Source organism: Lepisma saccharinum, chromosome 18 (genome assembly GCF_977018435.1).
Source record: "Lepisma saccharinum chromosome 18, izLepSacc3.1, whole genome shotgun sequence".
Classification (NCBI taxonomy): Eukaryota; Metazoa; Arthropoda; class Insecta; order Zygentoma; family Lepismatidae; genus Lepisma; species Lepisma saccharinum.
In genome coordinates, this window is record NC_139246.1 from 42,215,049 (window position 1) to 42,237,739 (window position 22,691).

Below are 22,691 nucleotides of genomic sequence, written 5' to 3' on the forward strand. Positions count from 1 at the left end.
AGCTCAGCTTTGAAAAACTTGCCTCAGGGCATTTATAAATAGATACATGTAAAATCTGAATAGGATTTGGATTAATAAAAGTTGTAATTTTTTCCACGTCAACGGAGAAAAATTCAAGTAGAATTCACACATAATTCCCAGAGCCAATAATTCACGCATAATTTCCGGAATTCCCAGTGAGCAAAACACATCAAGTTTTGACTCACGTAGTCCATTAGTACCAAACTCATCCCCCAGTAGCACTGTCAGCATTGTTCTTGAAAATGGCTACTTTTACTGGTGTGGAATGTGCTCTGTGTGTTTTGGTTTCAAGTTGACCAAGATGGATGCCTTTACTTTCAGCAAGATGGGGCACCACCTCACTACCACGTAGAAGTCCGAGATTTTCTTGATAACCGATTCCCAGGTTGGTGAATTTTTCGTGCAGGTCCAATTGCATGGCCACCTCGCTCCCCAGATTTGTCCCTGCTAGATTTTATCTTGTGGGGTTTCATTAAAGATCGGGTTTTTGTACCACCTTTAACTGCTGATCTTGCTGAGCTGATACTTCGAATTAACGCCACCACTGCAGAAGTGATCCGTGACTTACTGGTGAAAGTCTGGAATGAAATCGACTTCAGGTGGGATGTATGCCGCATTACAAATGGTAACCATATCGATCCAACATGGATGTTGTATGACAAACTTGATGTGTTTTGCTTTGTAATGGCACCTCAACCAACTCTGTAAGTTATCTGAATAAATTTCTATATGCTTTCAAAGTTCTAAAGTTCTTTTTGAATCACTTTGTATTCACGAGTATTCTGTGTATCCTAATATTGCATCAAGACACTTTAGTAATAAATGTTTTTTAAGTACCGGTAATACTGACACAATTTTTACATAAAAAACTTCACATAATGGTCGCACCCTACTCTTTTGCAGAAAAAAATGGTATGCTTTGTGGTGATTATGTGGTAAAATATGGTCAACTGAGGCATATTGGTAAAATAACTAACTAACTAACTAACTCTCTAGCCTTCTTAAACCCGAAGGTTCATGGCTGCAGCAACACAGGCCTTCCATCTTTCCCTATCTTGAGCAAGTTCTATATACTCTTTTCCATCCCTACCGATTTCCCTTAGGTCCATCTCAACGTTGTCCCTCCATCTTCGTCTTGGTCTTCCTACAGGTCTCTTACCATCAGGTTTCCCAACAAGAATCCTGTAAACTCCTCTTTCCTCTCCCATTCGTGCCACATGGCCTGCCCACCTAAGTCTTCTTGATTTAATTATTCTAATAATATCTGGACACGAATACAAATTATGTAGTTCTAAATTATGTAACCTTCTCCACTCACCTGTCTCCTCATCCTTTTTAGGTCCAAATATTTTCCTAAGGATCTTATTTTCAAATACTCTCAATTTATGTTCCTCTTTCAATGTAAGGGACCAAGTTTCACATCCATATAATACTACAGGCAAAATTACTGTTTTGTATATTTTAACTTTTAGTTTCTTAGATATTAAACGAGAAGACAAAAGTTTATGAAGAGAGAAGTAACATGCATTTCCTGAATTAAGCCTACTTTTTATTTCCTCTTTAATATAATTTTCATTTGTTAATATTACTCCTAAGTATTTGAATTTGGAAACTGGTTCAAACGAGTTGTTATCAATAATTAGATTTTGATTATTACCTGACACTTGGTTTCGGCCTGTAAGCATATATTTAGTTTTATCTTTGTTAACTTCCAAACCTATTTCTTTAGCACTTTTGAAAAATATTTTAGCATTATTCTTAATTGTATTCACATCATCCCCCAGTAAGTCTACATCATCTGCATATGCTAACAACTGAGTCACACCATTTAATTTTAGTCCTCCTTTAGTTTCTTTTACCTTCCTAACAGCATATTCTAAGGCAAAATTAAAGAGCAATGGAGATAATGCATCTCCTTGTTTTAACCCATCATGAATTGTAAATTTGTCAGACATATTAATACCCACACGAATTTTACTTTCTGTTTCACTGGTGCATACTTTTATCATACTAACAAGCTTCTTAGGTATTAGAAACTCTACTAATATATTATATAGTTTATCTCTTTTGACTGAATCATATGCTTTTTTGAAATCAATGAATAGCTGATGGACATTTTGATTATATTCCCACTTTTTTTCAAGTGTCTGTCTGATGTGAAAAATTTGATCTGTAGTTGATCTGTTACGTTTAAATCCACATTGATAATCACCTATAATTTCATTAGCATATGGGGTTAGTCTTGTTAAAAGAATGTTAGATAATATTTTATATGTTGTTGAGTAGAGAAATTCCACGGTAATTATTGCAGTTCATTTTATCACCTTTTTTAAACACAGGAACAATTATGGATTCTTTCCACTGTTGAGGGATTTCTTCTTTATTCCATATTAAACAAATTAATTTATGAATTTGACATATTAATGAATTTCCACCATATTTAATTAACTCAGCTGGTATTAAATCAATGCCAGGTGCTTTGTTATTCTTTAGCCTTTTAATAGCATCTTTAACTTCAGTCAAGTTAGGTTCTGGAACTAAAGGTTCTGCTGTGTGTACTTCATTCACTTCTGATTTATCTCCTACATGGACATTTAAAAGGTCATTAAAGTAGTTCTTCCATCTATTTAGAATATCGCTTGGGTCAGCCAAAAAATCACCGTCTTTATCTTTTATCAAGTTTACTTTAGGTTGCCACCCCTTTCTAAACTCATTTACACCTTTATATAAATCTCTGATATTTTCATTTTTGCTGTTTGTTTCAATTTCGTTAATTTTGCTTTTCAAGTAATCTCTTTTTTTACTTCTAAACGTGCGGTTAACTTCTCGCTTTATTCTATTATAATTGCTTAGATTTGTATCATCAGAGTTATTTAACCACCTAAGTCTAGCCTGATTTCTTATTTCTATTAGATTATGACATTCATTATCAAACCATGGCTTACTTTTTCTCGGTTTATGGTATCCTATACTTTCTTTAGCAGCTGATTCTATTGCATTACGTATGTGCTCCCAATTCTTATTTACGTCTGTTTCATTTGTATTTTCATCATCATTTAAATCCTGCAAAATATCAAATCTATTTGACAGTTTAATTTGGTAATCTTTCTTAATTCTTTCATCAGTAAACTTTCCTGTATCAAATTTTAGAACTTTTAGATTTTGTTGCTTATGATTTATCACTGAGAGTCTTTCTCTTAATTTAGCAATTACTAAATAATGGTCACTGGCACAGTCAGCACCTCTATGTGTACGAACGTCAATTATACCAGTATGCCTTCTCTTATCGATGAGAATATGATCTATCTGATTATGAGTTTTACCATCTGGAGAAGACCAGGTATATTTATGGATATCTTTATGTTTAAAAGTGGTACTTTTCACAATTAAATTCTTTGAGGTTGCAAAAGTAATCAATCTTATACCATTATCATTACTTAATTCATGAAGACTTTCTTTACCAATCGTGGGTTTAAATGTCTCTTCTTTCCCAATCTGTGCATTACAGTCACCTAACAGAATTTTCATATCATACTGAGAAAATTTATCAAAGACCTGTTCTAACTCTGTATAAAAATCATCTTTAGTATTATCATCTTTATCTTCCGTTGGTGCATGTATGTTTATTAAAATAATTTTACACCACCTACCCTGTAAAACTGCATATGATATCCTATCATTAATAAATTCTACTGTTTTAAGAGCCGAGATAATTCTATTATTTATGAAAAAGCCTGTTCCAAAATTATGATTGTCAGTACCACCATAGAAAAAAGTATAATTTTTTGTTTTACAATTCCCTTCTCCTGGCCACCTAACTTCCTGGACAGCTACTACATCTAATTTATACTTCACTATCTCATTAACTGTACACTGAAATGCCCCAGGCCGGTAAAGGCTCAGAACATTCCAGGTGCCTAATTTAATATCCTTATTCCTAATGTAGATCTTATCCTTAGTCCAGAGACCTCCCAAAGTAGTCCCCACCCGGAGATCCGAATGGGGGACTATTTTACCTCCGGAATATTTTACCTTGGGAACATCCATGGCCTTATATTGTTGTTTCTTGACATGTGTTTTTACAGTGCAGAGTTGTCAGCTCTACGCCTAACCCCTAATATGAATGGAGGAACTACTACACAAGACAAACACAAACACATTAGACAGCACAATTACTACACAAGACGAACACAAACACATTAGACAGCACAACTACTACACAAGACACACACAAATACATCACAACTATAACAAAATATAAACACAAACACACCACAACTACTACACAAGACAAACACAAACAAATTAGACAGCACAACTACTACGCAAGACAAAACCAACATACTAGACAGCACAACTACTACACAAACATACTAGACAGCACAACTACAACACAAGACACATACATACACACCACCGATACTACACAAGACAAACAGAAACACATTAGACAGCTTAACTACTACACAAAATAAACACAAACACACTAGGCACCACAAGTACTACACAAGACAAACCCAAACACACTACACAGCACAACTACTGCACAAGACACACAAACACATAACAACCATTACACAAGAAAAAACAAGAAACAAGAAAAAACACAAATAAAATAAAAATTGACTGCGTGAAAAGTATTAACGAAACTGTGGTACGTGTTTGACGCTTTAAAAAATGTAGCCAAGTTTGAGTTCATTTGTCTGTGAAGCATATAGGATACAGATGCTAATGACGTTTGTTGTTGAAATATACAAATCACTGTATATACATTCACAAACATTTGATCCTTAATGCAATAAAAAACACTAATAATTTCCAGACTGATTAATTTTCTTACTTAAAGGACCACTTATCGTGGAATGCTCCGATATCGTTAACGGCACTCTCGCTCCTCCTCCCATTAATGTTGCAAGGTCTGATTGATTGATTGATTTTGTGTTAAGTCCGCTTTATGCACAGTAAGGCTAATCGGGACTAGACCTACAGTTTAAAGTGAGATCCGAACCACTATGTGCCTCCACCAGGTATCGAACAAGGGACCCCTTGAAAATAATGCTGCAAGGGAACACACCTTTCACAGGCAACATCCTAGAGGGCGCATCGTTTTAAATGATTGTGCAACACCTTTAGAAAATGCTACTCTTTCTAACGCCTGGCAAATGACAAGATTATTATGTGACACAGACCAAATCAACAAACAAGTTAAATATATTTCTTATCTCTTGGACGTTTAGAGCAATCCGTGTACAGAAGTCACACAAGCAAAATAACCACATTATCTTACCTCTAAATATACTTTCTAGCTCTTTCACACAGGACTCGATTCAGCCATGTTGTTATTCACTTGCTACTCAGGACAAGAGCAGGTTTCTGATAACGCATTATCTCTGACCATCTGATAATGCTCCGAGTGAAATGTTGTAACATTACTTGCACAGTGTAGTGATTTCTACAATATGAATGGTTTTGTACATCGAACACTTCTGGGCAGGGTTCTTGAAGATCCAGGAATTTAAAATAAATTCAATTCCGGTCCAGGAGAGAAAATCAGCAAGCGTAAACGGGTTCTAGACCGTAAAGAACCTTTTTATCTGTAAAGTATTTCAATTCGGTCCAGGAACCTTTTTTCAAAGAAACAATACGCAACTTGTACCGAATTTAAATTCTGCGAGAGAAAAAGTTCCAGTCCTGCAGCGGAACCCACTAGAACCCATTAGAATTTATGGGTTACTGGACCTCTAACAACCCTGCTTCTGGGTCTCAACAACTCCACTGATTTTCAATGCGATCACTACAGCTCAGAAGTATCCGTGACCGTACAGTATCAATTGATATTTAAAAAATGATGTTAAAAGTTGTCGAACTCACTTTTGATAAAAACTGGGACTTATCAGTCGCGGTGAGTGTTTGCAACTGGAGAATAAGTCTTAAGGTATCGAAACCAGGCCACTCTTGTATGCAATATCCACCAGACAATATGTCTGCATGCAGACAATCTCGAACAAACCGAGGGAGTTCCGAGTCAAATGGGACAGTTTCGGCCCCTCAAAAACTGGGAGAGTTCCGAACAAACAAGGACGGTTCCAACCTTTTGAAAAACATTGGGTGGGCTGAACTGAGATTTGTCTTGTAATTGTATGCGTCATAAGTAGGTTAAAGATTTGTCCAAATATTTCTTTTGTTGTTGTTCCTTGGCCAGAAAATGTAGACTTTTACGTCTAAAAACAGCTTCAGGCCATTACTGAGGAATAGGCTATATGAATTCTATAGTGGCTGGTTTTTTTGTTGCCTAATTTAGTCATAAGCACCTATTCGGAAGATAACTGCTTTTTCAGTGTGTAATCCAGGAAAATGATGAAAAAACTATCAATGTTTATCAATTTTAGTGGCCATTTTGTATTTTCAGTGCTTTTTTGGCCATCCTATTTTGAGAGTTCTTAGTGCCTATCGAACCTTATATTGGTTATGAGCCCTTTCCTCCCTAATAATGATGTGACCACGGATAGTGTAATAATATAGGAAACTGAAATGTATCATATTGGAGAGGCAACAAATGAAATAGTTTGATAACACTCAACCAGGAGTTAAATTGTAAGAATTCTTTAGGTGTACATTGATGAAACATTTTGTTCTCTTAACCGCGTGGACTTTATTTCTAAAATAAAATACAGGGTGGCCAAAATGTCTTTTCAACATTACGAAGGTTTATTACAAACAAACCGTTACAGTTGCATGGCCTGTGGCAAAATAAATAGAAACTCATAAAGTTTTCGCCCATTGATCTAGGTAGAGGCTGAGTTTGTATAGGAGGCGTTGCAATCGCCGGAACTGAAAATGACGTCATCACATGGTAGTAGCCCATATATCTTCCTAAAATTTCGCTGTACAGCAATCGCTGACTTGCTCTCATGGTACCATAAAGCACTTTGAACTTTCTCCTGTATTGACCCCATTTTAAATTCCGGCGATTGCAACGCCTCCTAGTCCTATACTTTCTTTTACCACAAACCATGCATTTGTAACTGCAACAGCGTCCTTGTAATGAACATTTGTAATAGCCCCGTTCAGCGAGCCAGACAACTGCAAGATGCATCTGAGAGGAAACACGTGACTACCAACTTCCGGCTTAAGATCATCTTAGTCACACGCGGTCTGTGGATAAAACTAGTCAATGCAACAACTAGCATACAAGCTGCAAATGGGAAAATTACGGAGAATAAATATATTTAGGAAAGAATTTAAAAAGTAGCTACTATTCTCGGTATATCATCTTTGGTCATATGATTAATTCTATTTAAGTAATTAAAATTAATTTTGAGTCCATTTTCATATTCAGCTTATAATATTCCGAGTTCAATCTAAATATTTGTTCTGAATAGAAAAAAAATGTTACCACGTTAGGTCTCATTATGGATATATACTTAGCATTCATTAAAGTAGATTGTATTGTTCAAATCGAATAAGACGAGATATTCAGTGAACGTGATCTTCATATAAAACAATGAACTTCTCTCACTTCAAACCAAAGTATTTATTTATCTTGAGTAGAAAGAATGCTGTCAGACATCGACAAGTATAAGTATAGCCATCTCCGCAATAACATTATCCCAAATCGCCATCTTCCAAGATCTTGTGCAGACGAAACGAGTCAATTTTTTCTTGACTTCCTCCGGCTGCAAGATGGCTGTAAGCAGTCTGAATGGCCGGACGCTTTCACTCTGTAAGACGTGACGTCAATTTCCGCCCGCCGAAACGCTAAACGTGCAAGATATTCATGCAGACTTGAAGTTGTCTGGCCCACCGAACGAGGCTAAGGTTGGAAAGACTTTATGGCCACCCTGTATAATGAGCAAATTATTGGATGGTCTCTAGTTCCACTGGCCCATATAAGCTGGCGCCACTTGTTCAAGGGCTAAAATCATAAGGTGCATAAATTCTTGCGTGCACGATCGCAAGACTATTGTCGACGAATTGTCCCGCAACCTTCAACACGATTTCCCCCGGCTTGGTGATAAGACTAACTGAAGTTGAAAGCACACGTGCATGCATGCGTGTGCCGATGTTTTGGTTGCATTGCCCACAATGCCTATCGCGTGATCAGGTTACGGATAGTACCCAAACGTGGCGCCAGGAATGGCGGTGTTTAAAGGCAATCTCTCGAAAGGGTACATGCGGGAGCAGGAAGGATCACTATTGCAGCAGTGGTAATGCAGTCACCTTGTTATGAAGTAGACCTGGGTCAGATCCCCTCCCCCCCCCCCCCCCCCGGCAGAGGCACACTGTACTACAGTGGTTGCGATATCACTTTAAACTGTAATCTCTGTTGAGATTAGCCCATACGAGCATGAAGTGGACTTAAAACAAACTTTGACAAGATCATTGATCGTTACTCTCCACAAAAGTATACAAAAACACACTAAAGTCTTGGCCAGGGAGGGGTAGACAAAACTAAAAATAATTCAGACGCCAGCCTCTTTTTCTCAGGAGCCAGTTTTTTTTCAAATACGACCCATTGGTAAAATACCAAATATTTTTTTCTGATCAAGTATAGCTGTAAACAGTAATTGTATAAATTGTAATTTAGTGCAATATTCGCAATTTTATTATTTTTATAAACATAAACATTAAATTTAGATGTCTTGGTTTTGTAAAGTAAGTGTCTAAATGTGCAGTTTATGATTCAAAGCACAACTCATTGCAGTTACCTGGTTAGAAATGTTAATTAAGGAGGTTAACAAAGCATTCATATTCCTAAAGTAACATTTCCAACTTATATCAAATCAGTAGAATGCATCTCTAATAGATATTTTAAAACTAGTTGCTAATGTGAGAAACAAGTAGTTGCATCATACACGTGCAACATGTACTAAATGTTGTCCCTGAATTCTTTTTGTGTGTTCACTACTGTCATTCATTGTGGAAAAGAAACAATGAACTAATTGATAAAGTAATGATACTATCAGTGTGGTTTCAGGAAAGATAGATCAACCAAAGATCATATTTTTTCAATGAGGTGTATACTCGAAAAGTGCTATGAACATAACATCACCTTACACCAAATGTTTATAGACCACCAGAAAGCATATGACAGCATATGTAGAAAAGCTCTTTTTAACGTAATGCAAGAGTTTGGTATACCACAGAAGCTAGTCAGGCTAATTAAAATTACATTAGTAAACACGAGGAGTGAGGCAAGAAGATGTACTCTCAACCCAGCTATTTAACCAGATCTTGGAAAAAGCCACAGGAGGGATAGAAATAAACAAAGGAGGAAATATACTGAACAGAATGAAACAATATCTTGTTTATGCAGATGGCATATGTCTAACAAGCAGAACTGAGATAGGAATCAAGGAAATCTTTGTACAACTAGAGAATGAAGCAGAAACAGTGGGTCTTGCAGTCAACAAGGAAAAAACGAAGCAAATATCAAGAAGTTAAAGGTATACAAATAAACAACATGAAATTTGAAAGAGTTGAGAAGTTCAAATATCTAGGGACAATCTTAACAGATACAAATAATATAAGTGCAGAGATAAACAACAGAATAGTTGCAGGCAATAGATGCTATTTTTCCCTCTTGAAGAGCATATCTAAACATATAAGGCTCTACAAAACTGTAATAAGACCGACAGTTACATATGGAGCAGAAGCATGGTGTCTAACAGCACAATATGAGAAAAACCTACCCTTATAGGAATGGAAAATCCTTATATGGACGAGTGAATGAAAGGGGACTCTGGCATATAAGAACAGATATTGTGAATGAAATCAAGAGGATGCGAATAAGATGGTTAGGACATGTGGAAAGGATGGAGGAACGGAGGTGTGTGGGAAAATTAATGTATGAAAGTTTTTATTTTCCTGTTGTTTACGGTTAATACAATCATAAGAAAACAGTTTTTTTGTTGTGATATTTCAGAACACACGCTCCCTTCTTTTTGTTTAAAAAATTGCTAACCATTGTTATAACTGTATCTTTAGTCAAAAAGAAAATAAATGTCTGATGAAGGGAGCGTGTGTTCTCCTGAAACGTCACAACGAAAACGTCACAATGAGACACATTGTGTATACATAATCGGACACAGATTGAGTGAAATGTTGTTTTGTAAGCAAAAACATAACTACCTTCAAATGTTTCTATGAATACAGGTATAACTTCCTTACCTGGAGAAGAACAGCCTTGTATATGCGAAAAATTCACATATTTCTTTTCTGAGCTGAGCATAATTTATTGGGATGTGATTTCGTGCCTTAGATACTGTGGAAATTGTATTACATTTAGATCCTGAATCTATAAGCAGAAATCGCTTCCTAGAAAGAAAATATTACATAAAGTTACTTCCTTAAAAGAACTCTTATCACATGCAACATAACTACACAGGAATTACAGAGTGGTCACAAAGCTGACATACTCCCCTTTATTTTCAACACCATGATGGTTGATTTCTTGATATGCACACATACCTGATGGTTTAAGAGTCTAGAACATCGGTACGGAGATAGTAATTTTTTTCGCTGCACTGCCCAATGCTGGCCCATGATCTGGTAGATGCTTTGCGAAGATAATTAGGGGTGAAGGCACCTTCCACAGCTGCTCGTAACTCTTGCATTATGTGATATCAGTTATTTCTGACTATCATTGATGAACCCTCCAGAGGTGAGGTCGGGACTTCTTGGAGGACAGTTAAGGGAGCTAGGTAACCTTCAGAACTTCTTCCAATCCACTGCCCAGAAAAGGTCTTTTTGAAGTAAATGACACTTGCAACGCAAAGTGTGCCAGAACATTGCGCATAATTTGGTTGTGCTACAAATATGACAGTATCCATACCAATGTTCCAGACTCTTAAATCATCAGGTGTGTGTCCACATCAAGCATGTAACTACAACCATCATAGCATCAAAAATGAAGAGGGGGGGGGGGGGGGGTTTACACCCACTCTGTGGTTACTATGTACAAAATACCATACAATGTTAAGAGTTTAAGAAGAAGAATTTATGTTTACTCTGTCTTTCATTACTATGTAATTACCCTTTCTTCGTTTCTTCTCAGCATTTTGGCAAATAACTATGATGTGGTCTTGTGCGCTGAAACTTGGCTCAACGCATCAATATCCAACTCGGAAATATTTTCAGAACAATACAGTGTTTTCAGATCGGACCGCAACCCACGAGAAAACGGGGAAAACCCTAGGCGGTGGTGTTCTTATTGGTGTAAAGAAAGAACATTGCCCTGAACTGATGGATTTACCGTTAACTGAACAAACCATAGACTGTGTAATTATAAAATTAAAACCGGAACATACACATACCATCTATATTTCTGTAGTATACATCCAGCCGTCATCACCCCTACCCGTATATGAAACTTTGTTCTCCCACATAGCCGCACATTGTCCTCTAGGGACCCCACTGCTCATCGCGGGTGACTTTAACATCCCTGACATAACTCATCCTACTAACGACCTCCTCACGTTAGGTTCCCACTGTCGTGAATTGAAGTACTTTATTGATTTTAATGATCTCAAAAACTTAAATACTATACAAAATGCCAATGGTAAAACCCTAGATTTAGTCCTAACAAATATAGATAATGTAACGATACTCCGGCAGGATGCACTGGTGCCGGAAGATACTCACCACCCACCCCTAGGAATAAATATACCACGCCCCAAACCTAAGCGTAAAACTTCAAAGTCGAGTATTAAGCGATACAATTTTAAGAAAGCTGATTTCGTCAGTATGTTTCACAAATTTAAATCAGCTAACTGGGAACAATTACATAAATACAACGATGTCGATCTTGCAGTGGACAAATTTTATGAAATAATTAAGTGTATATTTGATGAATGCGTCTCATTCTCCCGCTCAACTTATTCTAATCAGTACCCATGTTGGTTCACGCTAGATATTATAAAAGGTATAAAGATCAAGTCACACCATCATAAAAAATGGAAACAAAAACAAGGGAATGTAGGGTATCATGAAGCTAACTTTAAAGCCCTAAGAATGAAATTAAAAGCGGAAATAAACAAAGCTTACCAAAACTACCTTAACAGCTGCGAAGCTAATCTGACACGCGACCCAAATCTATTTTGGTCTTTAGTTAAGAATCAAAGGAAGAATCCACCAGCCCAACCAACCAAACTCAATGGTGAACCTATTGATAACAATAACATCCAGAATGTTTATGCTACATATTTCGAATCTGTCTTTTCCGCGGAACCATCCTCTTACGAAACCACACGTACGAACGCGCTCCCGAAATCCCAACTTAGTCTCTTAAGCATCCCAGAAATCTCCCTAAAAGAAATCGAAAAAGCCATCAAGAAACTCAAACCGAAAAGAGCAGCTGGACCGGACCTAATCCCCCCCTACGTTATTAAAGGTTGCTCAGAGGCGCTCAAGTTCCCTCTCCACGCCCTCTTTAATTTAATCTTGAAAACAGGAAAATTCCCCGCAAGTTGGAAAACGACGGAGATTTGTCCAATCCCGAAAGCAGCTGATAAGACAGACATAAGTAACTACAGACCAATCGCGAAACTGTCAGCTCCAGCTAAACTCTTTGAGCAAATAATTTATAATCATATTTACTCGCATGTCAAACCTATCCTTTCTCCACACCAGCATGGATTTGTACAAAACCGTTCAACTGTGACTAATCTCGTCGAATTAACAAATTACGTTGCGTCAACTATTGACGATAAAGGACAAGTCGATGTAATATACACAGACTTCTCAAAGGCCTTCGACACGGTACACCACGATACTTTAATTCAGAAACTAGCTTACATCTGTCTCTCCCCGCAACTTATAAAACTACTTGCTTCATATTTACAGAATAGACGACAATATGTCATGCACCAAGGACTAAGGTCCTCCTATTACGTAACCACCTCCGGTGTCCCCCAAGGTTCGAACCTAGGCCCCCTGCTGTACTTGATTTTTATTAACGATTTACCAGACGCACTAAAAAACTCCGAAAAATTAATCTTTGCTGACGATGTCAAAATTTTCAAACAAATTAAAAGCGATCACGACTGCACGAAATTACAAGACGAACTTAACGAAGTACTTGATTGGTGCAAGAACAACAAGGTTAGTCTCAATCTCAAGAAATGCAAAGTAGTGTCATTCACACGTAACAAACATCCCATCCAATACTCGTATAACATTTCCGACGTAGAAATCCTACGAGAGAATACTGTAACTGATCTTGGAGTCACATTTGACAAAGCTTTAAATTTCCAGACACACACTGCGCGCATCCTCAGTGAAGCACACAGGAACCTAGGATTTGTGATGAGAATGGGTAGCCAGTTTAAGAAAAAAGAAACCTTTTTGTTACTTTACTATACATTTGTCAGATCAAAACTTGAATATGCCTCAGTCGTTTGGGACCCAATATTTATAAAGGAAATTGAAAAAATAGAGAAACTCCAAAATAAATTCTTAAGGTATTTAGTATATAAATTAGATGGCATTTATCCAAAATTCACTTCGGGTGACATCTTACGCAACATGCTGAGTGTCCCGTCCCTTGAAAAAAGAAGACAGATGCACCAGTTAACATTCCTTTAGAAACTTGTCAATGGAAAAATAGACTCCTCCGCACTTCTCGCAAAAATAAACTTTTACGTTCCATACTCGAAATTGAGACCCAGAAATGACCTCTTCCAAATTTCACGCGGTAGAACCAGGATGGCTGAAACGGATCCCATGAGGAGGATGTGCGCGTTGTACAATATATAATACCCCTGACATTGATCTATTTAGACCTAAAAGCAAACTTATTATGTGAACCCTGTATATAATAGCATTGTAACCAAATATGTTGTATACTCTATGATATACCACCCTTGTATTATATATTGTTGTTATGTGGTGATTATTCTGTTCCGTCTTATACGTAGTTCTTTTCTCCTTGTCTTTGTTGTTTTCTCTTTCCAATTCTTAATTACTTGTTTTGTCAATATGTATGTAAACTGAACTCAGTTAACCTCAAAACACTGTAACTGGGCATTTGCCTGTAGTGTTTAATAAATAAATAAATAAATAAATAACACAATTCTCTAAATACACATTACGTTCTAATGTTGAAGTTTCTGCTTATCCTGGTATGAGCATTTATGGATAATTGTTTCTTCACATTACATCTAGTGGCCCCAAAACCAATAATAATCCCACAGCACATGAAATCTTTGTATAAGTTGTAGGTTAAAAACTGAGTTGTTAATATCTTTATTCTAGGGCTGAGTTCTTACCACTTTGAACTGATACCGATGCCGATATTCTCACTGATTCCCACAGATACCGATACTTGAAAGTTGAAAGGATTAAAAGTTATTCAAAATATTAATTAGCAATCGTGTTTAAGTATTCCACTCTAATTATATAATTACATTAGAATATTAAATTATATGTTTTGTCATGATGAAAGTAAGTCTTTTCACAAAAAGTGGTGCAAATTAAAGAGAAACTTCGAAGTTTGCATAATTTCCAAGACTCCGCAAAAGGGTGAAAAGGCATTTATACGCAGGTCCGTTAAAGACCAAACTGCGAGAAAAGTATCAGTCGGTATCGGTAAATAAATTCCAACCGATACCGATACATCAGCATCGGTTCAGCCCTACTTTATTCCTTATAGCAATTTTGAAACAGAAACGGAAGCACAATGGTATGTTTCTCTCCATATATGGCGTACCTCACTTCCTTAAAAAAGTGTCTCTTATGTAAATATAAGGCACCACCTTCACTGTACGTTTCACCAAAGAGACTGACCACGCTTCTATTCCCACTTTGAAATGGAATGGTGTCTGTAAATAGAGCAGCCATCTCTCCAGAATGTAGAAAACTTTCATCACTGAAGTCTGTACTGTTTCTGCTAAGCTCCCCAAGGCAATTAAAACATCTACTTCTCTTAGAATCCAAATCTGAAACAGAAAATAGTAGAACCTTATTTCAGGAGCCAGAGGTTAAAAAAAAAAAATCAAATATGAGAAAATTTGTATATTTAACTGTATTGACACCACGAGAAAGAAGAAATGTATTACTAGGAATGTAAAATTGAGGTTCCACTGTAAATGGATATAATATTTATAAGAATAATCTGCGAATACAAGACTTAAAGCAAAATTGTGAATAAACTGGGATATGGCATCCACAGCCACAGTTACAGAGTGACCACAAACAAAAGAACCTTCCTCTGAAATCCATATTGCACCTTCTCCTCCATCGGTTCAACTTGTGCCCTAAAGAAGCATGCTCCACCTCAATGTGGGAGTACATGCACAGGAATCTTAGGAGTGCACAAGCGAATAGTTTGTCGAGCAAGATCACTTTATTGTTTCTCTGCAATCAGCCTCCTCAGTTTTGAAACAGGAGATGCATAAAAAACAGAACAGACTTCATGCATTTCCTTTAGTTTTCCTTGGCTTGGCACAAAGACATGATTTCAATTCTGGCATTTAAGTGAGTCACTTTCTCCACATATGAAACTTTTACTCCAACATATCAGGCATATTGATTTAACTGGTATAAGGCTTTCTTGACACTTTTTTACCTTACCTTACTTAACCTTTTCTTTAAGTGGTACTTCTGAAGATCACAATACTTTACCATATAAAAAGCTATATTTAATGGTATTTGCATATTGTCTCTAAGCCATACACCTGTAGTCTTCACCTAAGAAGTGTTATCATTATCACTGACTTTGTTCAGATTAGTTAGGTCTTTGGGAACCTTACCAAAAGGGTATTTATGACAGTCCTCTCCAGTTAAAAATATTACAGAACACTTCATTTCCTGTCACAGATAACGAACATTCACAAGTCACTACTCTCGGCACATTAGGCAAAGGAAGAATGACAGCAGAGATTGTACATGCACAGATCAATTCCAGGCTTGCCTCACATCCTATCAAAACATGTCTCTGAATCTTCTGCTGTGCATGACTCACATCTATTTCAACGAATGTCTTTTCTTGGAAGAAGAGAAAAAGTGGAAAATAAAAGAAACCAAAAATAATATATTCTACCAGCTTTGACACTCCAAAATAAATAGCCTACTTTAAGTGGAGTGCCCAAGGAGGGGTTGGGGGGGTTATAACCCAATACCTTTGGCCTAGTATTCCATAAACAATTACGTCAAAGGCAGGATAATGTGGCAAAAACAGGGCTGTATACTAAAGAAGTATATGTAATCCCCCTCCCTCCCTTTCGAAATTCCTGGGCATGCCACTGCCTATCTTAAGGTGCATGTACTGCTACATTGATAAAAATATGGGGGAAGCTCAGTTTTGTCAGAAATTAGGTGACATACGTTACCTCATATTGACCAAAATGAGTTGAATCTAAAAGTTGAGATTTTTACTGTGAGTTAGGTTCATGAAGGGCTTCCTATGTGCCAAATTTCAGAATTTTTAAAGGGGACCCATCTGAGATATTTAACCCCAAAAACTGTCAAAATTCAATGAACGGCCATGTTTGAGCCCATGCTGTAAAAAAGGAGTGCATTTCTAAGCACTGATATTTTATTTACAGTCACCCTGCAGGTAGGTCTACACATGAAAACAAAATCAAGCCTTAGACTAAACCCCTTCATTAAAAAAATCAGGCTTAAAAATGAAATTTTTTAACTATTGTTACCCGATTCTCCACCATAATTTTCGTACTTACGATGCAATTTCAAGCAAAACATACCTGAATATCATAGGAAGTATACTTCATTAGCTACAAAATGAATTTTGTTTCAGGTCTCTAGCTTTAATGGTTTTTGAGATATTAAGGTTTCTGTATTCTGCTACATGAGCAAAAAAAGCCATGCGCCATGTTGGAAAAATAGCTGCCCCAGGAGAACTAAAGACATTTTTTTTTTTTTAACATTGGTTTTGATATCTAGAAACATGTACAAACCTATGTACTAAAAATGAAATTTTTCTGAAATGGTCATGCAACCAAATACACTGCTCTCCATAAATTAAGCAACAAATTGTGATTATCCAATAGAATCAAACACAAGGCCGGAAGGTGTACATATTTTATTTGTAACGAAAGTGACCGTTGTCTGACACTAATAAGGGATATGATCCCTAACGCATTCGTTGCTTTCTTTCAGCGTGCCCACCACTCTTCTTCTCTTTTCTCCAACTGTTTTCTCTTGTACCTCACATTTTCTTGTTGTTGCTTAATTTCTGGAGGGCAGTGTATTTTAAAATTGGTTGATTTGACATGGAATGACCCCTCCCTCTCTCCTGCCATCACTTGATTCTGGCACAGTGGTTGTGTTGTGCATAAAAGGGGGTTAAAAGTTGAGGCCGAAACTTAGCAACAAGATTTCCTGTTTCTGTGCAGAGTTCCATAACGATACAAAATTCCCTGAGATTTCCCTGACTTTTTTTGACACCTCAAATTCCCTGACATTTCCCGCTTTCCAGGTTTTCCAGGTCTGTCGCCACCCTGTGAGTAGTTACTTGTAGTTAGCATTGTGTTATCCATCTTGGAAGAAGTGTAAAAAGAACGTTTGAATGATGTTCTTGCCTTCTGCGTGATTGGTACGTTTCCCATGTTGTAGTGGTTGGCGCAATATTCGATATACAACTCCTGTAAAATTCTCAGAATTTTTGAGATTGTTGTTTTTGAGACAAATTTTTTTAAAAAAAACTGCAATAAAGAAATTAGCCAAGGAAGTTAAAACATGAACATTGTTTAAGAAACCTGTTAAACTCAAAAGTGGAAGTTCTCCTTTTCATGGAATGTAGTACTGTATCGTACTGATCAACAGTAAAAAAATCAAAATTCTTGGGATTGGCATTTAAAAAAAATATATATTTTACATTTTTCAAAAAAAAAATCATAAGGCTACAGCAAGAGAACTTGGACACATATTTCCAAACGGAGGTTATCATTTTAATCAGAAAATTATTCTCTTTCAAATAAAATATAAAAAAAAATCTTGAACTGTTCCAGAGATAGAGCAATTTAATATTTTGCCCAAAATCGCACGTGAGAAATGACGCCTGAGGTGTCATCTTTAGCGGCCTGCATCTCAGGCCAGGAATTTTTATGGACAAAACAAAAAAATAAGGGTTTCTTACTTTCTTCTGAATTTTAACATATGTTTAATTCAATAAAATCTGAGACTATGAAGGTAACCCTCCTGCCTGAATTGATATGGACTATGCCTTTGGAATACATCACCAAACAATTATAGTTAGGGATTAATTGAGGTCCAGTACAACCAGTGTACTCTCATATACAGTCCATGATGGATTATGGGCAGCTAGGTGTGGAATTTCAACATGTAGTGTAACAACATATGCAAGAGGCAGCACCTCGTGTGACTGACCGAAAGGGGCTCTTGTGGATACCACTTTTGCCGGCCAGTTCAAGAACCACCCCAGGAGGGAGAAGGGGGAAGTTTTTTTTCTCTCTCTCTCTGAGGGGAGAGGTTACAAAAAGGACACAACAAAGAAATGGTATTGCAGAGTAGAAGGACATAGTAAAACAGCCTGTAGAGAGTGTGCGAGTGTGCATTGTGCAAATAGTGCAGATAAGAATTTTTCTTCATGTGTGAAATTGAACTAAAGACCAGAAAAGGAGTGGAGTATATAAGTGCGAAAGAAAGAAGCAGCCGAAGGAAAGTGTATAAGTAAAAGAAGAGGACTGAACTAAGTTAGAAGGAATATGCAGGTGAGAGTGCAGTGAATAAGGGCCCCAACGGAAGGTGCCGGGACTTAGTTAGTGTGAATGGAATAAGTAAAACAAAAAATAATAGAGATCTCTAATAACGTCAATAAGACAGAACTGTAAATACAACAAGAAGAAAAAAGTATATAACCAATAATGTTCGTAATCATTTAATCTTCTTTTCTTTCAACAATACAGAAATAATAAATTCAATATTTGTATACACAGTATTGTACCAGTTTCTTTTAATGAACAAATTATAGTGCTCACGGTGGCGAGGTGGGGAAAGGGTTAACACCTACGTAAACTTTTATAAGAGGCTAATGCCATCCATTTTGCCTTTCCCCGTGGTGCGTCACAGAGTATGTTGATGTTTGAAGTTACTCGAGTTTCAAGGCTGTTGCCAGAGCACCACGTAAACAATACATAGAGAAGAAAAAACAATAATAGCGCCAGTCCTTTTAGCAGACGCAAGCGTATGTTACTTCATGATAGCAACTTGACATTGCGAACAACGTCCCTTCTCAGGGACTGGACTGTCCACATCCACGTGTGGCGACCAAGGATAGCACCAGTCTCCATATGTACTAAAGCACTTAGGCACACAATGTGCCATAAAATAAAGAAATAATGCACTTTCACAATACCCTGACCCCCACGAAGATAATAAAAGAAATGAAGAATAAGTGTTCACTTGCCAATGCTTTGTTAATTACACTCCTGACTGACATGAGTTCGTTCCTGGGCAGAGAAATTCCAGTCCAAAATGGTGAAAACCTTGCACTCGTGCCCGTAGTAGAAAGTTCTGGGTTTGACACACAATCAGGGAACTGGGATTCTGTGTCATATCCAAATTACACTGGGGAACTGAGTTCGAATCCCATCCCGGGATTTGTCATGCTTCGTTATTTCGTTAGTCAAGCACAGGCATAGTGATGGGGCATTTGAAATAAGACCGTAAGTACACAAAGTAATAGTTCTGGGAAAGCCCATTCAATTTGCATAATATAGCCATGTAGTTCACTCTGGGCACAAGGACAGTTGCTAGACGTGAAAAATCGGCGTAAAGATTCCCACAGTCCGTGAATGGCACACGCTATTTCATAAAGATCATTCATTAGAAGCTGGAAGCACGAAATGTTCTGCTGGCTGCATATGCACTGTGGCAGTGGCACACGGTAGTTGTGTAGTTTACTGTACACCGCAAGCTTGTCCGTGTTGCTCGATGCACTGGTCCAGAGAGTTGCTAATTTGAAAAGCCGATTCTCACTGAATCACACTCCATGGAGGAGAAACTGCACTCACTTATGGGTCAGAAGAGACTGGAGAAAATGCTTTCTGTGTGTGTTGCATAAGTCTGCATTTGGGGATCCCAACATAGTTATGGTTTTGGCTGTACATGAAAATTGAGTTCTCTTTTGAGTACAGGTTCAGAGGTCTACATAGTAGTTGGGGGCGGGGGAGGAAACTGCTAATGTTTTCTTCTTAAAGGGGGAAGGTTTGAAGTGGGGGAAATTTTGGCTAGATGACCTCCTGACTATATAAAAGGCTTGGAAAGCTGCGTAGCTTCTGCACGTAGCCCAGGTTCTTCCCTTGACGTCACAGGATGCTATGTCGTAAATATCCAATTTATTGGGGTTAATTGGATAACCAAAGTGGAGACGACCAATGTGGGGATAGCTCGCAATGAATCCATGTAAGTGGAAAGTCCATGAACTTTGTAGATCTTCCGAACGGGAAGGTAGGAAAATTAATACAGTGATGGTACTAGGTTAAAATACATTAAACACACTCAGTCATATTAAATATTTTATAAAATTGCACAAATAAACGACGTCAGACGAGTGTAAATTATTTACAAAAGAAAAATAATTCCCCAAAGTTATGATATAAAGTACAAATATAACTAAATAACTAAAAAATAATGGCGCTACGCTTACTTTGTCACCAAATAACTATTAGAAGTACGAAAACTTGATTAAATAACATCCTTGATTAAATGTAATAAGTAAATTATGTAGCTTGTGGCCTCACATGGTCAATTCAACTGCATTAAATCTGACATATCAGAAAAGTCATAGGATTGTAAAGTATAATATACCAACGGAAAAATTTAATGTTACGAATTACCTCAGACAGGGTTTCAACCTTCCGAAAGATTTGTCATGTATAATTACCTCAGACAGGATTTCAAGCGTCCCAAAGATTTGTCATGTATAATTACCTCAGACAGGGTTTCAACTTCCTCAAAGATTTGTCATGTATAATTACCTCAGACAGGGTTTCAACTTCCCCAAAGATTTGTCATCTATACTTACCTCAGACAGGGTTTCAACCTTCCCAAAGGTTTGTCATCTATAATTACCTCTTTTTTCAGCTTGCATTATATTTACTTACCACAATTAGAATCCAATAGAATTAGAGTCCTCCTCCGAAGCCGAGCGGGTTAAGGCGTTCACTCGTCTTGAGATCGTTCGCTGCGGGACGGCGTAGGTTCGAATCCGGCTCTGGTCGGAATTTATTTGGCCTACGTATAGGGCCGGTGGCAACCCACCATCGTGAGGAAATTGGGAAGCTCCGAGTGAGTGAGCGTAACCCGGTCGAGAAGACCTACAACAACGGCTGGGGGTTCGTCGGGCTGATCACCCATCACCCCAATACTGGTCTAAGACCTCCACGCTATAACAGGTGACGGAGGAACAGTGTGGGAGGGAGACCAGCAGTCGGTAGGTAAGCCAAGGCCCTTCAAGGTGCTGAAGCGCTGTGGGTTAATTACCTCAGACAGGGTTTCAACTTCCTCAAAGATTTGTCATCTATACTTACCTCTTTTTTCAGCTTGCATTATATTTACTCACCACAATTAGAATCCAATAAAAAAAGTTCATCCTCATTTTCCTCAAAATCTGCAGCATCGACATTCACTTCATTACTTTTCCCCAAACGTGGTGACAGAGGGGGAGAGGGCAGCCAGTCCATTTCTTCCGACATTTTCCTCCTTGGAAACTTCACTTGGTTACTAAAAATAGATATATATATATTTTATAAATCAATACTTGCATCTAATTTAACACCAAAAAACAAGACATGCAGTTATGTACTAATAGTTCCTGTACACAAAGTTCCAGATGTATCATAGGTAGGGATGTGAAGTTTTTGTTTTAATGATAACACTGAAAAGTTGAGTAAAATCTTTCAAATATATTTGGGTAGATTAAGGAGGCAGGTTTTCTGTGTTTTGAAATTGCAAAGTAACACAAACATTTTTCAGAATGAAATGAAAAATTTAACATGAAAAATGCCACAAAATATGCAATGTAAACTGGGATACACTACATCTGTTCAAAGTTTATTACCTGAAGTGCTGAGTTATATTATTTCTTGTCTAGCTGGAGGTATTTTCTTCTTAGACAAGGTAGATGCTACTTTGTTTGCAAGGTCTATTACAGACACAATAACAAAGTATGAAGTTAAATACAAAAATATAGCTGCAATAGTGTCAGATTCAGCACAATAAAATTGAATGTAATTGCAAATCTCTACGAGGAAAGAAATTAGCAACCTGAATGTGGGCTCCTGCGTAGCCAAATGGTTATCGCTCTCACCTTAGGTGTAAGCAGTCCTGGGTTTGATTCCCAGTAGGAGCTCCAAAAATTTTGGTGTTGGCCCAGCATCTTGAGGTCAACTGAGGTCAACTGGGTAACTACTTGAAAAGAAGTCATGGGTTCCAGTCTTAAAAGCCAGAAAACAATGGTGATAGGACTCGATGTGTTGACTATAAGTCACCCAATAGAAAAAAATCTTTGGCAGACCTTCCTTTACTGTGTCCTTGAGCCATGGAGTTTTAGTTTACAATGAGGTAGTGAAAATGAAGTCTACATTTTTTAATACAAGTAAAAGGATGCACTTGTATGTCCAGTTCCTGCAAGAGAAGAATCCAGATAGACAAAAAGCTGCATTGTTATTCTCTGCTCCGATATAGAC

General features: G+C 37.4%; 1 protein-coding gene across 1 annotated transcript in view; it reads right to left on the bottom strand.

The window, feature by feature from the left end:
• The window catches only part of LOC146002546 (protein MMS22-like), a 146,993-nt gene extending 124,642 nt beyond the window's left edge, over window positions 1-22,351 (bottom strand). The window contains exons 1-4 of the mRNA XM_083140471.1: window positions 22,313-22,351; window positions 21,566-21,726; window positions 14,729-14,957; window positions 10,192-10,338 (exon numbers count right to left, since the gene is read on the bottom strand). Coding sequence (XP_082996597.1) covers window positions 10,192-10,338; window positions 14,729-14,957; window positions 21,566-21,698 — 509 coding nt within the window. The 5' untranslated portion in view covers window positions 21,699-21,726; window positions 22,313-22,351. The remainder of the gene's footprint in view (window positions 1-10,191; window positions 10,339-14,728; window positions 14,958-21,565; window positions 21,727-22,312) is intronic.
• Between the last annotated feature and the right edge of the window lie 340 nt (window positions 22,352-22,691).